Here is a 19,002-nt window from a genome sequence, read left to right as displayed (position 1 = left end):
TGTTGAATCAATTCAATAGGAAAGAGAGAAACTGTTTAGATGACGCAAATGGAGGGGCAATTTGGGCATTTTTGAAGTATTTGGCGGAAAGAGAGTTGGAAGTTTACTATATTGGGGGAATCAAAAAGAATCTTTGAATAGAGGAGCTTGAGTAAATATAGGGTAAATGTAGGGGAATTATTGGAAATTTTCTTAATTATTACCTAATAAAATTGTATAACTTACTCCAAATCATCTTAAATTGGGTTATTCATTTTTACTTTACAATCAAAACCCTTTGATTTGAAAAGGAAAATCAAAATTACATCTTAAAATTATGATTACCAAATCCCATAACAGTGCTAAGTAGATTACACAATCATGATTACAAAAAAAAATCCTTTTTTTTTTTCTAAATCAATTTTACTTCCATTTCTTTCCTTTTCCTTTATACTTGCAATCAGATGGATGGAGACTATTATGATGTAGTAAGTGCTATAAAGCCAGTCAAAACATAAAAATATAAGGTGATGGTAACAATATTTTTATTTTACATACAGACCAGATGCAGTAATTAATTAAAACCAACTCAACCACTAATGGCATGGTAGTCAATTCCTTCCAATCCTCAATGAAGAATCAATGCCTTTGACATCACCAGCTAGAAGCCTTGCAATCTGCAATTGGGTATTTGCAATAATCTCTGTTCTCTTCAGATCCATCTCTCCCTTCTTGGCTTCAACTTCAGCTCTCATTCTCTCTAATTCTTTCATTGTTTCCATCCTTGCCTGCTCAGACCTCACTACTACCTCAGCCAACCACCTAACACTTTGGGCCACTTCCCAATCTCCTCTCATTCTTCTTTTCTTCCTTTTCATTCTCATCTTCATTTTCTTTGATTTCATCTTCTCCCTTTCCCCATCAGAGATTGGTGGTGTACTACTATCCATTTCCATGGGAGTTTTATCTGATCCATGCTCCAGTAACTTAACTCCAACCTCATCTTCCTGTTAAGAATAATAATTGTACACATTAATCAATGAATATAATCTAATCAATTATAAAAAATTAAAAAAAAAATTTGAAAAATTTAAATGGAGGGTTAGGACATTTTGTTACAAACCTTGGACCCTGGTTCAACTCCATTGGATTCATGAGAGTCTTGTTGAATACCAAGAGGTGGAGGAGGAGGATGAGGTGGTGGTGCAGGTGGTGCCGGTGCCGGAGACGGTGGCGGCGGTGGAAGTTGATGATCAAGTAGTACAAGAGGAGGAGGATGATGATTTGGAGGTGAAAGAGGAGTTTGATGATGAGTACCACTACCACCACGGAGTAAAAGATCAAGACGATGGTAAAGAGGCCATGAAGAAATTTCAACAGTGGCAGACTCCGATCTATATCGTTTCTTCATGGACTCAATCTTGTTCTTACACTGTGTTTGTGTCTTTGGAGTTTTAGTTGAATTAGCTCTTTCTGAAACATGTCGAGCAACATCTTCCCAATCTTGACCCTTAAGTTTAGCGCGATTTCGAAGAACCCATTTCGATTCGTAGGCGTCGAGAAGACTTCCAACAGCTCCTTCACTCCATTCATCTCTTTTCAATCTATCAACACCACCAGCAGGAGCACCACCACCACCACCACCACCAGGAGGAGTAGAAGAAGCTAGAAGAGGTGATTTTGATGATGATTTCAAGGGTTCTTCCTTGAAGTTATTATTAGAAGAGGGGAGAGATGGTGTAACTTGATTAGGTTGTTTCTCCATCACTCCCCATTCTATAAAATCTACTTGTTTGCAGCTAACATTGATAGGAAGAAGATGAAGAAGAAGAAGAAGAAGAAATGGTAGTAATTGGTAAGTCTAATAAAAGAGGAAGAGCTCAAGGAAAAGAAAAAGGTAACCACTAGCATTAGTATTAGAAGCATTAGAAGCATTAGAAGGAAGAGAAAAAGAGAGTTTCACACACACACACACACATCACCACTATTGATAGTGGCCAACCATGGTGGACTCTTTGTCAATGAGTTAATGATATTAATCTTTCTTTCTTTTTCTCTCTCAAAAAACCTAAAACTTTTAAGGGTCTCTGTAATTGTTGCTATTTGCTGTTGTCCTTTGGGTGGTGTATCTTAGGGTTTGGGTTTGGTTTTTTGTGGTTGGGTTTTTGGATGTTAGCGTGGATATGAAGCTAATCAAGACGTCCACCACGGTGGTCGGTCACGTGGTGTTGCCACCCACTCCCACTCCCACTCTCCACCACCCAATAAGCTGCCGTCACTCAAACTTAGCTGCTTCTCTTTCGACCTTTTTCTCTTTTTTTGTAACCTTTTTGTTCCTCCTTTCTCTGTTTGGATTCGTGACCACTAAAGGTCAAGTAGAGGCTAAAAAGTCTTTCCCTACTGTCTCTCTTAGTGGTAAATGCATCTATCTATCTTTACATTTATTCTTCAAGGAGGCCAAAAAAAAAAAAGTTTCTTTCATGGACACTTATTCCTGCCATTTATGGAGGTTAATTTGGTCATTTTCGTTTTTAAACTGATAGGATATCCTTTAGATAGGATACTAATCAAATCTAATTAGTGGCTTCTTTAGCCTTAAGTGAGCCTAAATTTTTTATTCTTTATTTGTACTTTCATGGGTCAAATGTCTTAAATAAATGGGAAAAAAAAAATGCTAATTAACTGCCGATCATTTTTTCAAACCTCTATCGATTCTGATTCGAATTGGGCGAAATCGCATAGGAATTGATCTGATTCGGGTTTACTTGGTTGGACTCTCAATAAAAGTAGAATAGTTGTTAATCAAACTCGGCCCGATTGATTCTTTATCGATAGATCTTTTTTGATTCTGATTCGAATTGTCTTAGAATTGGCCGAAATTGAACAAGAATTGATCAAACTTGGGATTATTCAATTGGGCTAAGTTAGAGAAGAATCGAGGTTAATTAAAATCAGCCCGATCAATTCCGAGTCTAATTAATTGACTGGTTCTACCGATTTGGATTTTATTTGTAGAAATCTAGGCTTAGACTTGGAAACTCAATACACAATTAGAGGGTGGAAAATAAATGTTGGGAAATGATTCTTTGAGCTATTAGGGTAAGGTACACTAGCATAGATTCTTTGAGCTACTAGGGGAGGGTATGTTAGTGCACTCTCTCTCTCTCTCTCTCTCTCTCTCATTCATCACCTTATTGGTGCGTTCTTCTATGCATTTGCTCAAACCCTCTCCCATAAATGTTAATAAAAGTTTTGAACCAACTAATTTTTTTATGGTAAATATAGCCGTTGGTGGAGGAACCAAACCCTATTTATGATGTGGATATCAATTTTAAGAAATTTCTCATGCTAATCATCAACTCAACATGGTGTCATGGTCAATGTAGGGACAAGATGTTTAAGTTTAGATAAAGTTTTTCTCCAAGGTGGGTGAAGGAAAACCCACAATCTAAAAGTCATAAATACTCCCCCCCCCCCCTCACCTTGAAAGCTTTAAAATGCCCTTACTCTTATTTTGATCCTCATCCTTCCCCCATTAATGGCCATGTCGAAGGTATCTGTCCGGTACAATTCCTACAGTTTTCTAACAGGGGGCGAAATGGCCATTCCAACCCCTGACCAAACACTCTGCCCGAGTGGGATCCACCCCCCTCTTGTTAGAGGACTGTAGGAACCGTACCGGACAGGAAATCGTAGACGATAAAAATTCGAGGGGGGGGGGGGGAGGGGTTGAAGGGAAACTGTTCCCTCTTAAGTAAGTTGAAGCATAACTAATCGACCCGAGTCGACCTGATTAGGCCTTACAACACCTGGCCTATTTAGAGATAACAAGGGGTATGGTTTTCTATATGACCCACCAACTCCATCTCCATCCCTTTTTTCATGGCCAGAATCAACAATGAAAGGATGCCTCACTATACCAACAAGATGATAAAGTTTAGTTCCTTTTACAAAACCAATTGGTGGGAGCATCTATGGATCCCAAATAATAAAGCACTTCACCAGTGGACCACAAGATTAATGAAAAAGAAACAATAATTGAACAAAAACACTCATAAGAATTATTAACTTTGTGTATTATTTAGTTGACACTAAGCATCCATTACAATCTCTATTCTAAAAGCAATATTGCCTTAGCACACACACATATATATATATATATATATATATATATATATATATATATATATATATATATATATATATATATATATATATATAACCCTAGTCATGGCTAATCTAGGGATTTTGTTTTCTATTGGATGGTTTGGATTGTAAAAGTTTTTTTTGTTTTTTTTTTTTGTTTTTTTCATCAATCATGATGAAGGGTTTCCTTTGATTAAATTATTTATCCATTCTATTGAGTTTCTGTTTAAATGTCTCTTCATGATTGCTCCTACTTACCTACCAAGAGAATATTAGTGCTTCAATTGGTTAAGGCAAAAAAAAAAAAAAAAGATACAACTTGGATGTGCATAGCTACGGTCTTGCTAGTTTCAGAATATGCTCCAACCTTGCTTGATTACAATACAAATTTTGGCTTAAATTTTTTGTTTGATGGGTCAGCTACTTTGATACCCTTTTGAGTCCCCCCCCCCCCCCCCCACCTAACTGCATGGCTCACGACTGCTAGGAGAAGAGGTAAGCTTTGCCTTAGATGAACACTCTTCATGAACACCTTTTTCTTGTTTTATATGCAAAGTGGTAGTTTATTGTTAGCAGTTCAAATTTTTAAGGACAAATTACACTTTACCCCCTAATTTTCAAACGAAACTCAGATCACCCCCTGGTTTAGACCCAATATGACAAATTAGTCCCTTCCGTTAGTTTTATGCTGTTAAGTGATGATGTCAGCCAGTTAAATAAATTTAAATCCCTAAACTACTCTTGACCAATGTTGAAGATGAAGGAAGGGTAGTATTGTAAATTTAATTCTAATGTTTTAGTGCAAGGGTAAAATAGTCCTTTCACACCAATAACTAGCAGCAGATTAACAGCGTTACTGTAGAGGGGATGATTTGAGTTTTTTCAAAAACCAAGGGTGATCTAAGTTTCATTTGAAAACCAAGGGATGACATGTAATTTACCCAATTTTTTATGATACTACAAGAAAAAGGTGCTTCGAGAAGGCCTCGACGACACTAAGGCAGAGCCTATAGGGGTGGTATTTTTTTAACGTTGCTCTATAGACATTTTCAGTAGCGGTAAAAAAATATTGCTTCTATATAGACTAACATACCCTATATAGAAGCAATATATATCTAGACACAAAATCGGGGTGCCCACCAAATGCTAAATGGATTAATTGGCTACAATAATAAAAAAACCGCTTCCAAATATAGATTTTTAGCAGCGGTTTTTTATTATCGTTGATATATAGTATATTATATTTGGGTGATTAATTACTACACATACTAGTTAGACATGGCCTATATTGCAACGATTATCAAAAACTGTTGTTGATTGTTACAAATAGAAGCGAATATTTATTACTATCGTTATATAAATTAGTTTTTTTAAATTATTGATTAAAAATAATGCGTCCCTCCACCAAAATACTATTATTACTAGTATTATAGTATGCTGTTTAATTAGCGCCAAATCTAGTCGAGTCAGACTAATTAAATTGAGTAAAGTATTCAAAGAACTAAAGTGTTGACCGTATTCATACTCGATAATGTATGAAACATTCAACAAAAATAAAATATCATATTCATTTTAAAGGCAAGAGATCATTGGTCCATGCACTAGCACGGGGGCCTATAAGTGTACACTTAGGAGCATCAACATAGATGGGATTTTTAATTTTACAAGGGTGTAGTAGTAATTTTATGCGCTCCCATGTCTGGGCATAGATTCCAAGCATCCTAACAAGGATATCGTCATCTTATTTTAATTAAAAATAATTGGTTGAGGTACAGTACTTTAGGGTTTTGAGATAAACTATTAGTAGTTTCTAGGGTTTAGGTTGGTTCAGGTCGATTCTTATCAATTCTGTCTAAATCGAAATTGGCATAGGGTTTAGCCAGTCGAAAAATTATTTCTTTTGTTCTCTTCAAACTACTTACAAGTTTCTTGTTTGTCCAATACTCTTCCATTAGTTCATTCAACCTACTCACAACTTTTATTTTATTAAAAAAGGAAAAAGACAATGTGAGAGTGAGTTCAACTACAACATTCACCCGGTGGACCGCCAAGTGAGAAGAAATGCAAGAGGGGGTAGGAATGCATTTTAAAGAAATTAAGATATCGGGCAAAATGTTGGCCGTATGGCTAAAGCGTTCAAATGTGGTGTTGTTCCAGATGCATCAGTTGTATTCACAACTATTTAGGAAGTAGAAGGTTTATTTGAAAAAGCAATAGCCATGGCATATAACTATCTCATCGAAAATGAGAATAAGACTAAGGCATTTCTTGGTTTATCAACTAAGATATGACTAAAATACCTAATGCGTCATGTTAGAATCTAAAGTGATGAACAAACATTGCTTTTAGTAAAATCAAATTGAGACCTCCATTGAAGGACATATATAAACAAAAATTGGTTTTATTTGATTCTATGTAGTTTGGACCGTACTAAATTCCATTTTTTAGTATAAACGATCTTTTGATTGCTTATGTTATGATATCTATCTCTTTTCTTTATTTTCATTTGTTGTTTTCATAAATTTAACAAACTACAATTAAGATAATAGATCTGCAAGTTTTGTTTACTTGAACCATACTTAGTTTCTTGAGACATGTTGTGCATTTACAGTATGTCTTTTGAATATCCACATCTTGAGGCGGTTCAGAACAATAACTTTGGCCCTTTAAGATATTTGGCCAAATTTGTAGTTTGTTCTAGTGACAGTGGCTAATTAGGATGGTGCTTATTTGTATAAGTAAGATAATTTGATAATCATAAACACACCAAAGGAGAAGAACCCATGAATGGATGAGACATGTTGCCTATATTTTAAATCCCTATTGGTTGTTTTCCAATCAATAATAGTTGTGATATTGTGGTGATGGGTGTTTGGTTAATGTACTATTTAAGTAGGATACTTGATTAATCTTTTTTTCTTTTCTATTATATGTCATCCAAACACCAAGAATTTTGTTTTCTTTTCTATGTCAACCAAACAAAAAGAAAATAAAAAAACTATTTTTTATTCTTTTTTATCCATTTCTATCCAACCTAACAAAACTTAAGAGTAATAAATTCAAGGTAGAACATTACCAAAAATAAATGATTTCAGCTCTGATACCAATTGATGCAGATTCGAGGTTCAAAATCTTAGTTCGAATCACAGTTGAAAAACCAAGTTTTTCGACTCGATTCGTCTTTCCAAAATTTTAATGACTCAGCCGAGTCAAAACGAGTCATGTTTTTGTTGTGCACACACTGTACCACCTGCCCCCACTACTTTAGCGTTTTATTTTTTATTTTTTTGGTAACACATACCACATTAATGTCACTTTACTTTTTGAGAAGTGAGAACACGTCATTTAATTGTCTCTTCTCTTTCCCTTTCTCTTTTGATTTCTTCGGCATATTTTTTTGTTCTTTGTTCGATAATGGGTCTATAAGAGTTATAGCATCAATTGCAATCGACAGGGAAGATTAGAAGATGGTGAAATGAAGAAGAAGAGATAGCGAGAAGTACCACAACGAGATCAGGCCTCCAGAGATTCATGGAATAGATGAGGATGGAGCAAAGAAGATGGGGATGTAGAGTCGAGATTCGATAGGGGAAAAGAGGGTAACTGAGATGGAATCTGTACTCTGCGTTGCAACAAATTTTTAACTTTTACAATCTCCACCATGGATATTAGGTTCAACTCCTCTTGGATCTCTGATATTCTACTATGACATAGTTCACACTCCTCTTCATTCTCAGGTTTCATGGTGATTGCAGTAGTTTATAACTACTTATTTGCCTTGTTTCTGGTATACTCCTCTCCAATGTGAATATCAACTTAAATCTGCATATATCTTCTATTTCTTTCTCTGCATAATGGGCTTTTGATGAGTTGCAGAGGTTCATCTCTTGGATTGATCAACTATGGATGACGCAACTCGGTGGTTGTTCAAAGACTCGGTCAAAAATACTGAATCTAGTGAAAATCGGACCGACCATGACCGAGTTCGATCATTTCTAAGTCTGGCCGAGTCACCACAACTCTTGACCAGGTTTTACTGTATTTTTACTCGACTTAGGGGAATCACCCAAGTCAAAACCTGGTTTTCCAGCTATGTTTCGAATCGCTATAAAAAGATAATAATTTCAAGGTAAAATTTCATTGAAAAGAGAGGATTTCAACTCTAATACCAATTACTAGGATCTAGGGCTCAAAAACTGGTTCATATCGCTTTTGGGCCTACTCAAATAAAAAAAATCCTAACTAACAAGGGAATGTGTTAAGCATGTTGTAAGTACCACGATCCTCGGATGAGGGTTCGTCGACCTTATAGCGACAGGGTATGGCATTTTGATGGATTATAGTCACGCCCCCATCCCGATGAAAGATATTTTACAACAAAGGGGGTGACTGGGACAACACGTGTCATCCCAATACCTACCAGGATCACAAATACAATGTCCCGAGCCACAGTCCACCATATCATCAAGTCATGATAACAACAAGAAACGTACCTAAATGGAATAAATCGTTCCAATCACAGTGTTTGCGGAAGCGAAAATTTATTAAATCATGTGAATATAGAGCATCGGTTCTCTAATGATACACATAATACAGCTTCAATATCTTGTAACCATTCATTTCTCTCCTTATATTTAAACATAAAGTTTATACATGATAGTGGATGAATGCAGAAATAGATAAATAATTCACGCCACTAGGGCACCATTCTTGGGTGTACATCGACATCCAAGTCACAGTCACCGGCTCCGCTTCATTTGCATCTAACAGTGCTCATTAAGAGATTACCGGCATATCAACTAAAAAGGGTTGCGCAACGGGGTTAACTACACTAGCTAGTGAGGGAGCAAAGGAGAATGCACCTACAAACAAACACGCGATTTCAAACAATATGATGCATGCTAATGTTAGGTTCATTTTCCACCTAACACACAATTCTATAAGTTAAGTATATGCTACTGTGATAACTCGGGAGACACTGAGGGTCACTTAACTTATTGCCCCAAGAAAACCTCAATTATCACACGGGAGCCTACGCTGGTAGAAGCCATCAGACGACTCAGTGGCAAACCCTGATAGTCATCACTACCCCTGACCTGGCCTCTCCCACCTCTACAGGCAACAAGTGCTCAGACTATCCAACACATAAACCCCTATTGGCAAAGGTCGTTGCATAAAGGAGCAAGCATCTTAGCCACAGATATACTACACGCAAGTCCTATTATCCCGAGAGGTATTCCGGGTGCATCAACGTCCCATTCCATCTAGTACCCAGGTACCAGCACGGCACAGCGCATACAGTTCAGGATGATAATCAATCAATTTCATAATTACAATTGAAATTTTGGTTCCTGCACACCCGGCACCGTTACCCGATACAATGGTGAGAACAATATCACATTCATAGCAGTTCGCATTGAAATAAATAATGCAATGCGCACAATGCTTATATTTTATATAATAACATGATCAAGGTTGCTTAATATATATATTCAAGCCCAACAAATCACCCAAAACCCACTCACCGAATTCGGGTGTCAACCGACGTGGTTGACATGAATCTCACCAGTGCACCAGGTATCCCTCGAGTTGGGTGGCCTAAAAAATATAAAAGTAATCATTAAAAGGTGTATAGAGGGGTCCCATGCTAGGCCCCCAAGGTTAAAACTAAGTTTCAACTAAGACAGCACGAGCGGACTCACGGACAAAAGCAACAGGGTGAGTCCATCACTGACTCCGTTTAAGCCAGCAGGTCAAAACACGAGGAGCGGATTCACGGATGGAACTTCTTGCTTGGATCCGTTCATATCAGGATTTTGTTGACAGGATTGATTTCTTTATGGAAAACTTTCTGGTATGATTTTTCTTAATTGGTAACCTCTAATTTATATTTATTCTATATTAATTTTAAGTAATTCATTTTGTAGGTGGGACGGTCTGCTATGTTGACTACAACATTTATCATTATAGAAACAAATTTTATTCCATTGTTGCATAGAAATTTCAAATGGCATGACATTATTGTTGATTGGTCATTTCACTCTTTTCTTAAACAAAGGGAATTTGATTATTCGAACACGTGGCCTAATATATTTTTTTATTCATCTTTCTTAGTCATGTCCAATTCTGAAATGGTTTTACAATCATTGGGAATAGTTAAACCTTATCCTGGAGTTCATGTAATAGCCTTTAACAAAGTGTTTAGCTTAGCTGAGTTTTTGAACAACAATAAACATAATTTATTAGTGAGAATTGAAGGAAAATTTTTTTTTGCTACTGGGCTATTACAAAGCATTTTAAAGGATATTGTTAATGGTTTGACATGTCTATCAAAGCACTATCGTGTACAAGATGTGGTTTATTCCGTTGAGTTGACTGATGAAGGGAGATGCAAGTTCATTTGCATCTGTACTGATTCTAGTAAGTGATGCTTTTGTATATTAGTTTTTTTTTTTTTTAATTATCTATATTCTTATATCTCTATTTTGTTTATTTTAGTTCATGAGAAACCAATGTGGAAGAGAAAAGAAGAACTGTTGGAGCATCTAGATGTTTTTACATCTAGGATACCAGGATTTTCTGAATTATATATGTTCAGGCATTTCAGATATTTAATGTAAGTTCAAAATTAATTAATTTTTTGATTTGTTTTTTTTTCAAAAAAAAATTTAATTTTTATTCTTAACATTGATAATAATTTCAAAGTAAAATATCATCAGAAATAGAGAATTTCAACTCTGATACCAATTACTACAGATCTAGGGCTCAAAAACTGGTTCGTATCGCTTTTGGGCCTACTCAAATAAAAAAAATCCCACTAGTTAGTGTAGCTAACCCCGTTGTGCAATCCCTCACTAGTTAGTGATGCATGCTAATGTTAGGTTCATGTTCCACGTAACACACAATTCTATAAGTCAAGTATATACTACTGTGATAACTCGGGAGACACTGAGGGTCACTTAACTTATCGCCCCAGAAAAACCTCAATTATCACACGGGAGCCTACGCTGGTAGAAACCATCAGACGACCTAGTGGCAGACCCGGATAGTCCTCACTACCCCTGACCTGGCCTCTCCCACCTCCACAGGCAATAGGTGCTCAGATTATCCGACACATAAATCCCTGTTGAAAATGTTTTTAGCATAAGGGAGCAAGCATCCTAACCATAGATATACTACATGCAAGTCTTATCATCCTAAGAGGTATTTCGGGTGCCTCAACGTCCCATTCCATCCAGTACCCAGGTACCAGCACGGCACGGCACATACAGTTCAAGATGATAATCAATCAATTTCATAATTAAAATTGGGGTTTCGGTACCGGCACACCCGACACCGTCACCCGATACAACGATGAGAACAATATCACATTCATAATAGTTCACATTGAAATAAATAATGCAATGCACACAATGCTTATATTTTATATAATAGCATGATCAAGGTTGCTTAATATATATATATATATATATATATATATATATATATATATATATATATATATATATATATATTCAAGCCTAAAAAATCACCAAAAAACCCACTCATTGAACTCGGGTGTCACCCGACTTGGTTGACATGAATCTCACCGATGCACCAGCTATCCCTCGAGTTGGGTAGCCTAAAAAATACAAAAGCAATCATTAAAAGGTATATAGAGGGGTCTCATGCTAGGCCCCTAAGGTTAAAACTAAGTTTCAACCAAGACAGCACGAGCGGACTCACGGACGGAAGCAACAGGGTGAGTCCGTCACTGACTCCGTTCAGGCCAGCAGGTCAAAATATGATAAGTGGATTTACAGACGAAACTTCTTGCTTGGATCCGTTCATGTCAGGATTTTGTTGACAGGATTGATTTCTTTATAAAAAAATTTCTGGTATGATTTTTTCTTAATTGATAACCTCTAATTTATATTTATTTTATATTAATTTTAAGTAATTGATTTTGTAGGTGTGCCGGTCTGCTCTATTGACTACAACATTTACCATTACAGAAATAAATTTTATTCCATTGTTGCATGGAAATTTCAAATGGCATGACATTACTGTTGATTGTTCATTTCACTCTTTTCTTAAACAAAGGGAATTTGATTATTCGAACACGTGGCCTGATATATTTTCTTATTCATTTTTCTTAGTCAGGTCCAATTCTGAAATGGTTTTACAATTATTGAAAATAGTAAAACCTTATCCTGGAGTTCATGTAATAGTCTTTAACAAGGTGTTTAGCTCAGTTGAGTTTTTGAACAACAATAAACATATTTTATTAATGAGGACCGAAGGAAAAATTATTTTTACTACTGGGCTATTACAAAGCATTTTAAAGGATATTGTTAATGGTTTGATATGTTTGTCAAAGCACTATGTGTACAATATGTGTTTTATTCCATTGTGGTAACTGATTAGGGGAGATGCAAGTTCATTTGCATCTGTACTGATTCTAGTAAGCGATGCTTTTGTATATTAGTATTTTTTTTTTATTAACTATATTCTTATATCTCTATTTTGTTTATTTTAATTCATGAGAGACCAATGAGGAAGAGAAAAGTAGAATTGTTAGAGCATCTTGATGTTTTTGCATCTAGGATACCAGGATTTTTGAATTATATATGTTCAGGCATTTCAGATATTTAATGTAAATTTAAAATTAATTAATTTTTTGATTTTTTTTTAATTACTTTTTATTCTTAACTTTGATAATAATTTCAAGATGAAATATCATCAAAAATAGAGGATTTCAACTCTGATACCAATTACTACGGATCTAGGTCTCAAAAACTGGTTCGTATCGCTTTTGGGCCTACTCAAATAAAAAAAAAAATTTAAATAACAAGGGAACGTGTTAAGCATGTTGTAAGTACCACGGTCTTCGAATGATGGTTCATCGACCTTATGGCGACAAGGTATGGCCTTTTGATGGATTATCACTGCAAGAAATTGGGCCTACGACAGCGTTTTTAAATGCCGCTATAAGTCCAAAAAATGCCGTCATAAGATATAACGGCGTTTATAATTTATGCCGTTGAAATGTCAGTAAAGGTACCGCCATTTTTGTACAATGGCATTTTTTAGCGTGTCCGCGTATGTACCTTTTTTGCGGTATTTTATAATAAATGCCGGAAAAAATGTACTACAACGACGCTTTAAGTGTTGTGATAGGTATTGAATTTCTATTCTTTTACGGCATTTTTCAATAAATGCCGAGAAAATTTATTACAACGGCATTTAAAAAGTGTCGGTATAGGTATTGAGTTTATACTTTAAGCGGCCACTAAATGAATTTTTTTTTAAAAAAAATTATTTCTATATTCCATCTATTAACCTGTTTCAAAGATAATAGACTCATCATGTCACCTATTTTTATATCCAAACCAAATTCATATATAAAACAGAGATATACCTCACCAAATACCCTACCCATTTCAGATTTGAAGTACATCCACAGAGATGGGATGAAATAAGAGACTTAAGTAAATATATCCAAGTCATGTTAAAGTCTGATACATTTAAAAAGCAATGGACTGAAACAAAAATTAAGCGATCAATAGTCCAAATCAAACTCAAATCTGACCCATTTATAAGCAATACGCCGAAACAAAGACTTGTGCAAGTAATTATCCAAATCAATAGACTGAAACAGCGTGTCCTTTATTGCACAAATTCAAAATTCATCACAAATCATCTAAAAAGAATTCTGAGTTTGAGATGCTCAGGTCTAACTAATGCCTTAACACACTTGAGGGGATTGTAATCTAATAATTGATGGTATATCTCTAGAACTGTCATAAGATGGTAAGTTACAATGAATGCTCTGGTACAGAAACATGAAGCACATTAGGTAGTATGAGATCCAACACAAATACTTGTTAATGATTAGACAAACAATATGTTGGAATTTTTCAAAATATTAATGTGGACTTTTAGTCCCACATCGGCTATGAAAGGAAAGCTCATTGGGTTTATATGTGTTAGTAGTAAGTAGTTATTATTATCACATGTAATGCTAGAAGAGATTGTACGGTGCACTTGCGAGCGAGGACGGTAACCGTCTGAGCGTGTATGCGTGTGTGCGGGTGCGCGTGCATGAGGCGCAATGTGGCGCTTTGATGGCGCACTTTGCACTTCGCACGTGCGCATCGTCGCAGTATGTCGTCTTAATCTTTTTAGGATCGACGGTGTCTGATCAAAGGGTGCTTAGGATCGATCCGACCGTTGGATCGGTGGCTGATCAAAGAGGGAATGCAACCCTTGGTTTAACATTGACCCCAAGAGTTGCAGCCCACACGAACAGCCAAGGGAGCCCAGCCCAATAGTCATGACCTGTCAGGTCAAGCCATATGAGCCAATGGGTGTGACCCATCCGAACAGGCCTTGTGGGCCTATAAATGGGCCACGAATTCTCTCAGTCCAAAGATCAAAAAAAATCTCTGATAGCTTCACAGTGTTACTATCTCTGCAACCAGTAACAGTCCGCCTGATTTATCTTGGGAGGCAGGTTTGCTGCAACCCTTTGCAGGATTAGGAGGGTGCAAATACTGTCTTAAGGACAGAACGATTTCGTTCGACTCAGGCCATCTTTCAGTCCTCTCCTTTTTGTTCAGATTTCTAACAATCTTAAGATAGTATTTGCAATGGAGGAGACTGCAATCATGAAGATACCTGGGAACGAGATAAGCAAACTTGAGAAGTTTGATGGGTCATTTTTCAAACGTTGGAAAGGGAAGATGTATTTTTTCCTCACTGCTTTGAAACTTGCTCATGTCCTGAACGAAGAGAAGCCAGTAGCACCGACACCGACAGACACCACTGCAGAAGCTTCAAGTGGAGAGATACCGGTGCAGAAACAGCAGCGCCAGAAGTGGGAGCAAGACGACTTCATGTGCAAGGGCTACATCCTCAATGGGTTATCAAACACACTTTATGATGTGTATGAGCCTAAATTTGCAGACAGCACGTCGAGAGAACTATGGGAGGATCTCGACAAAAAGTATAAAATTGAGGATGCTGGCAACAAGAAGTTTCTTATAAGTAAGTTGTTTGATTACAGGATGGTAGGAGATAAATTTATTATTTCACAAACTTATGAGTTGCAAGGTCTCATGAATCAAATCATCTCTGAGGGCCATTCTCTTGACGAATCTTTCCAAGTGTCATCTATTATTTCAAAGTTACCTTTTGCGTGGAAAGATTGTCGGAAAGAGTTGAAACAGAAGAAGGATGCAATGACTATGCAAGAGTTGATTAAGTATATCCAAGTTGAAGAGAATTCTCGCAAACTGGATAAACTTGAATTGGAGGAAAAATCTCTAAAGGCTCATGTCATAGAAAATGCATCTTCTAAGGGCAAGAAGAGAAAGTATGATGGGAAAGGCACTGTTTCTGAGAAGAAAAAGGGTACATTTATTAACCCCAAAGCGGTTTGCTGGAAATGCAGAAAAGCCGGTCATTTCAAGAAACAATGCAGAGTTTATATCAAGGAGAAGCAACAAAAAGACCAAGCCAACATGGTTGACAATGATGACTGGGTCGCTATGATATCTAAGGTATATGCAGTGGGTGATGATGAGGAATGGTGGATCGATTCCGGTGCAGCCAAACATGTTGTCAAGAACAAAAATTTGTTCAAAGTTTATGAACCTATAGCAGATGGACAAGATCTCTTTATGGGAAATTCTTCAACTGCTAAGGTCATAGGTAAAGGCACAGTGGTTCTGAATCTCACATTCGGGAAAAAGCTTACTTTGAATGATGTACTTCATGTTCCTGATATTAGGAAGAACTTAATGTCTGTAAGCTTGCTTGACAAACATGGATTTAAAATCCTGTTTGAGTCAGGGAACATCATAGTGTCCAAAGGGGGAGTTTATGTTGGGAAAGGATATGCATCGAACGGGATGTATAAATTTAATATGATTAATGAAAATTCATCTTCTGCTTACATTGTTTCTACGTTTGATACATGGCATTCTAGACTTGGGCATGTTAATTATAAGTGCATGAGAAATATGGTTAAATTAGGTTTATTACCAGAATGCACATCTTCTAGTCATGACAAATGTTCTGTATGCATCAAGTCTAAAATTGCTAGGAAATCTTTTAAGAAAGTAGAAAGGAATACACAACTCTTAGAATTAGTACATTCTGATTTGTGTGAGTTGGAAGGTATTCTAACTAGAGGTGGTAAAAGATATTTCATCACATTTATAGATGACTGTTCAAAATACACATATGTATATCTGTTAAGGACTAAAGATGAGGCTTTGGAGAAATTCAAAATCTACAAAGCCGAAGTGGAAAAACCAATTGGATCGTAAGATTAAAATCTTACGAATCGATAGGGAAGAGAATACTTCTCCACTGATGATTTTTGTGAAGTTTATGGAATTATCCATCAAACAACGGCACCCTATAGTCCTCAACAGAATGGAGTAGCAGAAAGGAAAAATAGGACTCTAACAGAAATGGTGAATACACTTTTACTTACTTCTGACTTACCAAAGAATTTATGGGGGGAAGCATTAATGACTGCTTGTCATATACTTAACCGTATACCCCATAAAAAGACTAATATCACTCCCTATGAATATTGGATGAAGAGAAAACCTTCTCTTGGATATTTCAAAATATGGGGATGTAGAGCATTGGTAAGATTAACTAATCCTAAAAGACCTAAATTAGGTGAAAAGGCCATTGAATGTATTTTCATTGGCTATGCCCAACATAGCAAAGCCTATAGATTTCTAACAATGGAATCTACAGAGACCGCTAGCCAAAATACAATTTTAGAATCTAAAGATGCTGAGTTCTTTGAGGATTCATTCTCTAGGAAACGGAAGAATGAAAATACAAACAAGGAGGGTCAAGATATTGTTCAATCAAATTCTGAGAATAATGAGAGTGTTGAACTTAGAAGAAGTAAAAGAGTTAGAGTGGAAAAATCTTTTGGTCCAGATTTCTATCAATTCTTGGTAGAAGGAAACAGAAATGAAGTTACATATTCTTGTGTGTATAATGTTGAACATGATCCATTGACTTTTCGAGAAGCCATGAATTCTCAAGATTCTGCTTTTTGGCAAGAAGCTATAAATGATGAAATGAATTCTCTCATGGGTAATAAAACATGGATTTTAACAGATTTACCTTCTGGATTTAAATCTATTGGTTGTACGTGGATTTTTAAGCGAAAGCTTAAAGCTGATGGAACCATTGATAAGTTTAAAGCTAGGCTTGTAGCAAAGGGCTTTAAGCAAAAAGAAGGCATTGATTATTTCGATACATATGCTCCTGTTGCTAGAATTAGTACAGTTAGATTGTTAATTGCTTTAGCATCGATTAATAAACTTGTTATACACCAAATGGATGTTAAAACTGCTTCTCTAAATGGAGATTTAGAAGAAGAAATTTACATGGAACAACCTGAAGGGTTTGTTTTGAAAGGCCAGGAAAGTAAGGTTTGTAAACTAGTCAAATCTTTATATGGTCTAAAACAAGCTCCTAAGCAATGGCATGATAAATTTGACCAAAAGGTTGTAGCAAATGGATTTAGAATAAACGAATCTGATAAATGTGTTTATTCTAAATTCAAGAATGGACACGGTGTTATAATATGTTTATATGTTAATGATATGTTAATCTTTGGTACTAATACAAGCACTATTTTGGAGACAAAGGCTTTCCTATCTTCGTGTTTTGATATGAAAGATATGGGTGAAGCAAATATAATTTTGAGAATCAAAATTGTTAGATCCTCTGATTGTATTTCTTTAACACAGTCTCATTACATAAAGAAAATATTAAAGAAATTCAATCATGAGGACTGTAAACCAGTTGCTACCCCATATGATCATTCTATTAGATTAATTTCTAATGAAGGGAATTGTATATCTTAATTGGAATACGCTAGTATCATTGGCAGCTTAATGTATGCCATGCAGTGCACTCGTCCTGATATAGCTTTTGCAGTTGGTGTTTTGAGTAGGTTTACTCATAACCCTGGACAAATTCATTGGAATGCAGTTTCTAGAGTACTTAAGTACTTAAAGGGCACAATGAATTATGCATTAAGTTATAAGGATTTTTCCGCAGTACTAGAAGGATACACAGATGCTAATTGGATCACAGGATCCGATGAATCAAAGTCCACAAGTGGTTGGATATTTACTTTGGGTGGAGGATCAATTTCTTGGGGATCCAAGAAACAGACTGTAGTTTCACACTCCACTATGGAGTCTGAATTTATCGCTTTAGCAATGGCAGTAAAGGAAGCAGAATGGCTTAGGGACCTCTTAACAGAGATTCCTCTGTGGCCTAAGCCAATACCTGCTATATCAATATCTTGTGATAATGAAGCAACATTATCAAGGGCTTATAATAAAGTCTACAATGGAAAGTCAAGGCATATCAGTTTAAGACATAGCTATGTAAGAGAACAACTCATCAAAGGAGTTGTGACTATTAGTTATGTAAAGTCAAAGAAAAATTTGGCTGATCCCTTTACAAAAGGCCTGGGTAGGGATGTGGTATGGAAGACTTCCAGGGAGATGGGTTTAAAGCTTTTAAATGAGAGGTAACCTGCAAGTGGAAACCAACTAGACACTAGACCAACATCTAGTCAACTAGTTCAATGGAAAAACACTTGTAGTAATAACCGGTTATGCACTCAACTAGTAGAGATAAGATCTCTTGACATCTTAAGGTAGTGCATGTTTGTATGGAGAAACCGATAGAGGGTAGGATCAATCCTTCAATGAGTCTATGCCTTATAGGAAATGCAAGTCATACAATTGCATTTTATTAGATTCACCTATATAAGTGCAGGAAGTGGGGCCGCTTCTGCGAGATTCAAAGCTTGTCTCTAAGGCACTTATGAAAACCTAA

At 36.2% G+C, this 19,002-nt stretch overlaps 1 protein-coding gene across 1 annotated transcript; it reads right to left on the bottom strand.

The window, feature by feature from the left end:
* Positions 1-480: 480 nt before the first annotated feature.
* LOC122641461 (trihelix transcription factor ASIL2-like) lies at positions 481-1,790 on the bottom strand. Its single transcript, XM_043834700.1, has 2 exons — positions 1,103-1,790; positions 481-986 (listed from the first exon to the last, which is right to left on the bottom strand). Exons 1-2 carry the CDS (start codon positions 1,742-1,744, stop codon positions 591-593), a joined length of 1,038 nt encoding a protein of 345 aa, XP_043690635.1. The 5' UTR covers positions 1,745-1,790; the 3' UTR covers positions 481-590.
* Between the last annotated feature and the right edge of the window lie 17,212 nt (positions 1,791-19,002).

Source organism: Telopea speciosissima, chromosome 10 (genome assembly GCF_018873765.1).
Source record: "Telopea speciosissima isolate NSW1024214 ecotype Mountain lineage chromosome 10, Tspe_v1, whole genome shotgun sequence".
NCBI lineage: Eukaryota > Viridiplantae > Streptophyta > Magnoliopsida > Proteales > Proteaceae > Telopea > Telopea speciosissima.
This window is presented reverse-complemented; position numbering and strand designations above follow the sequence as displayed.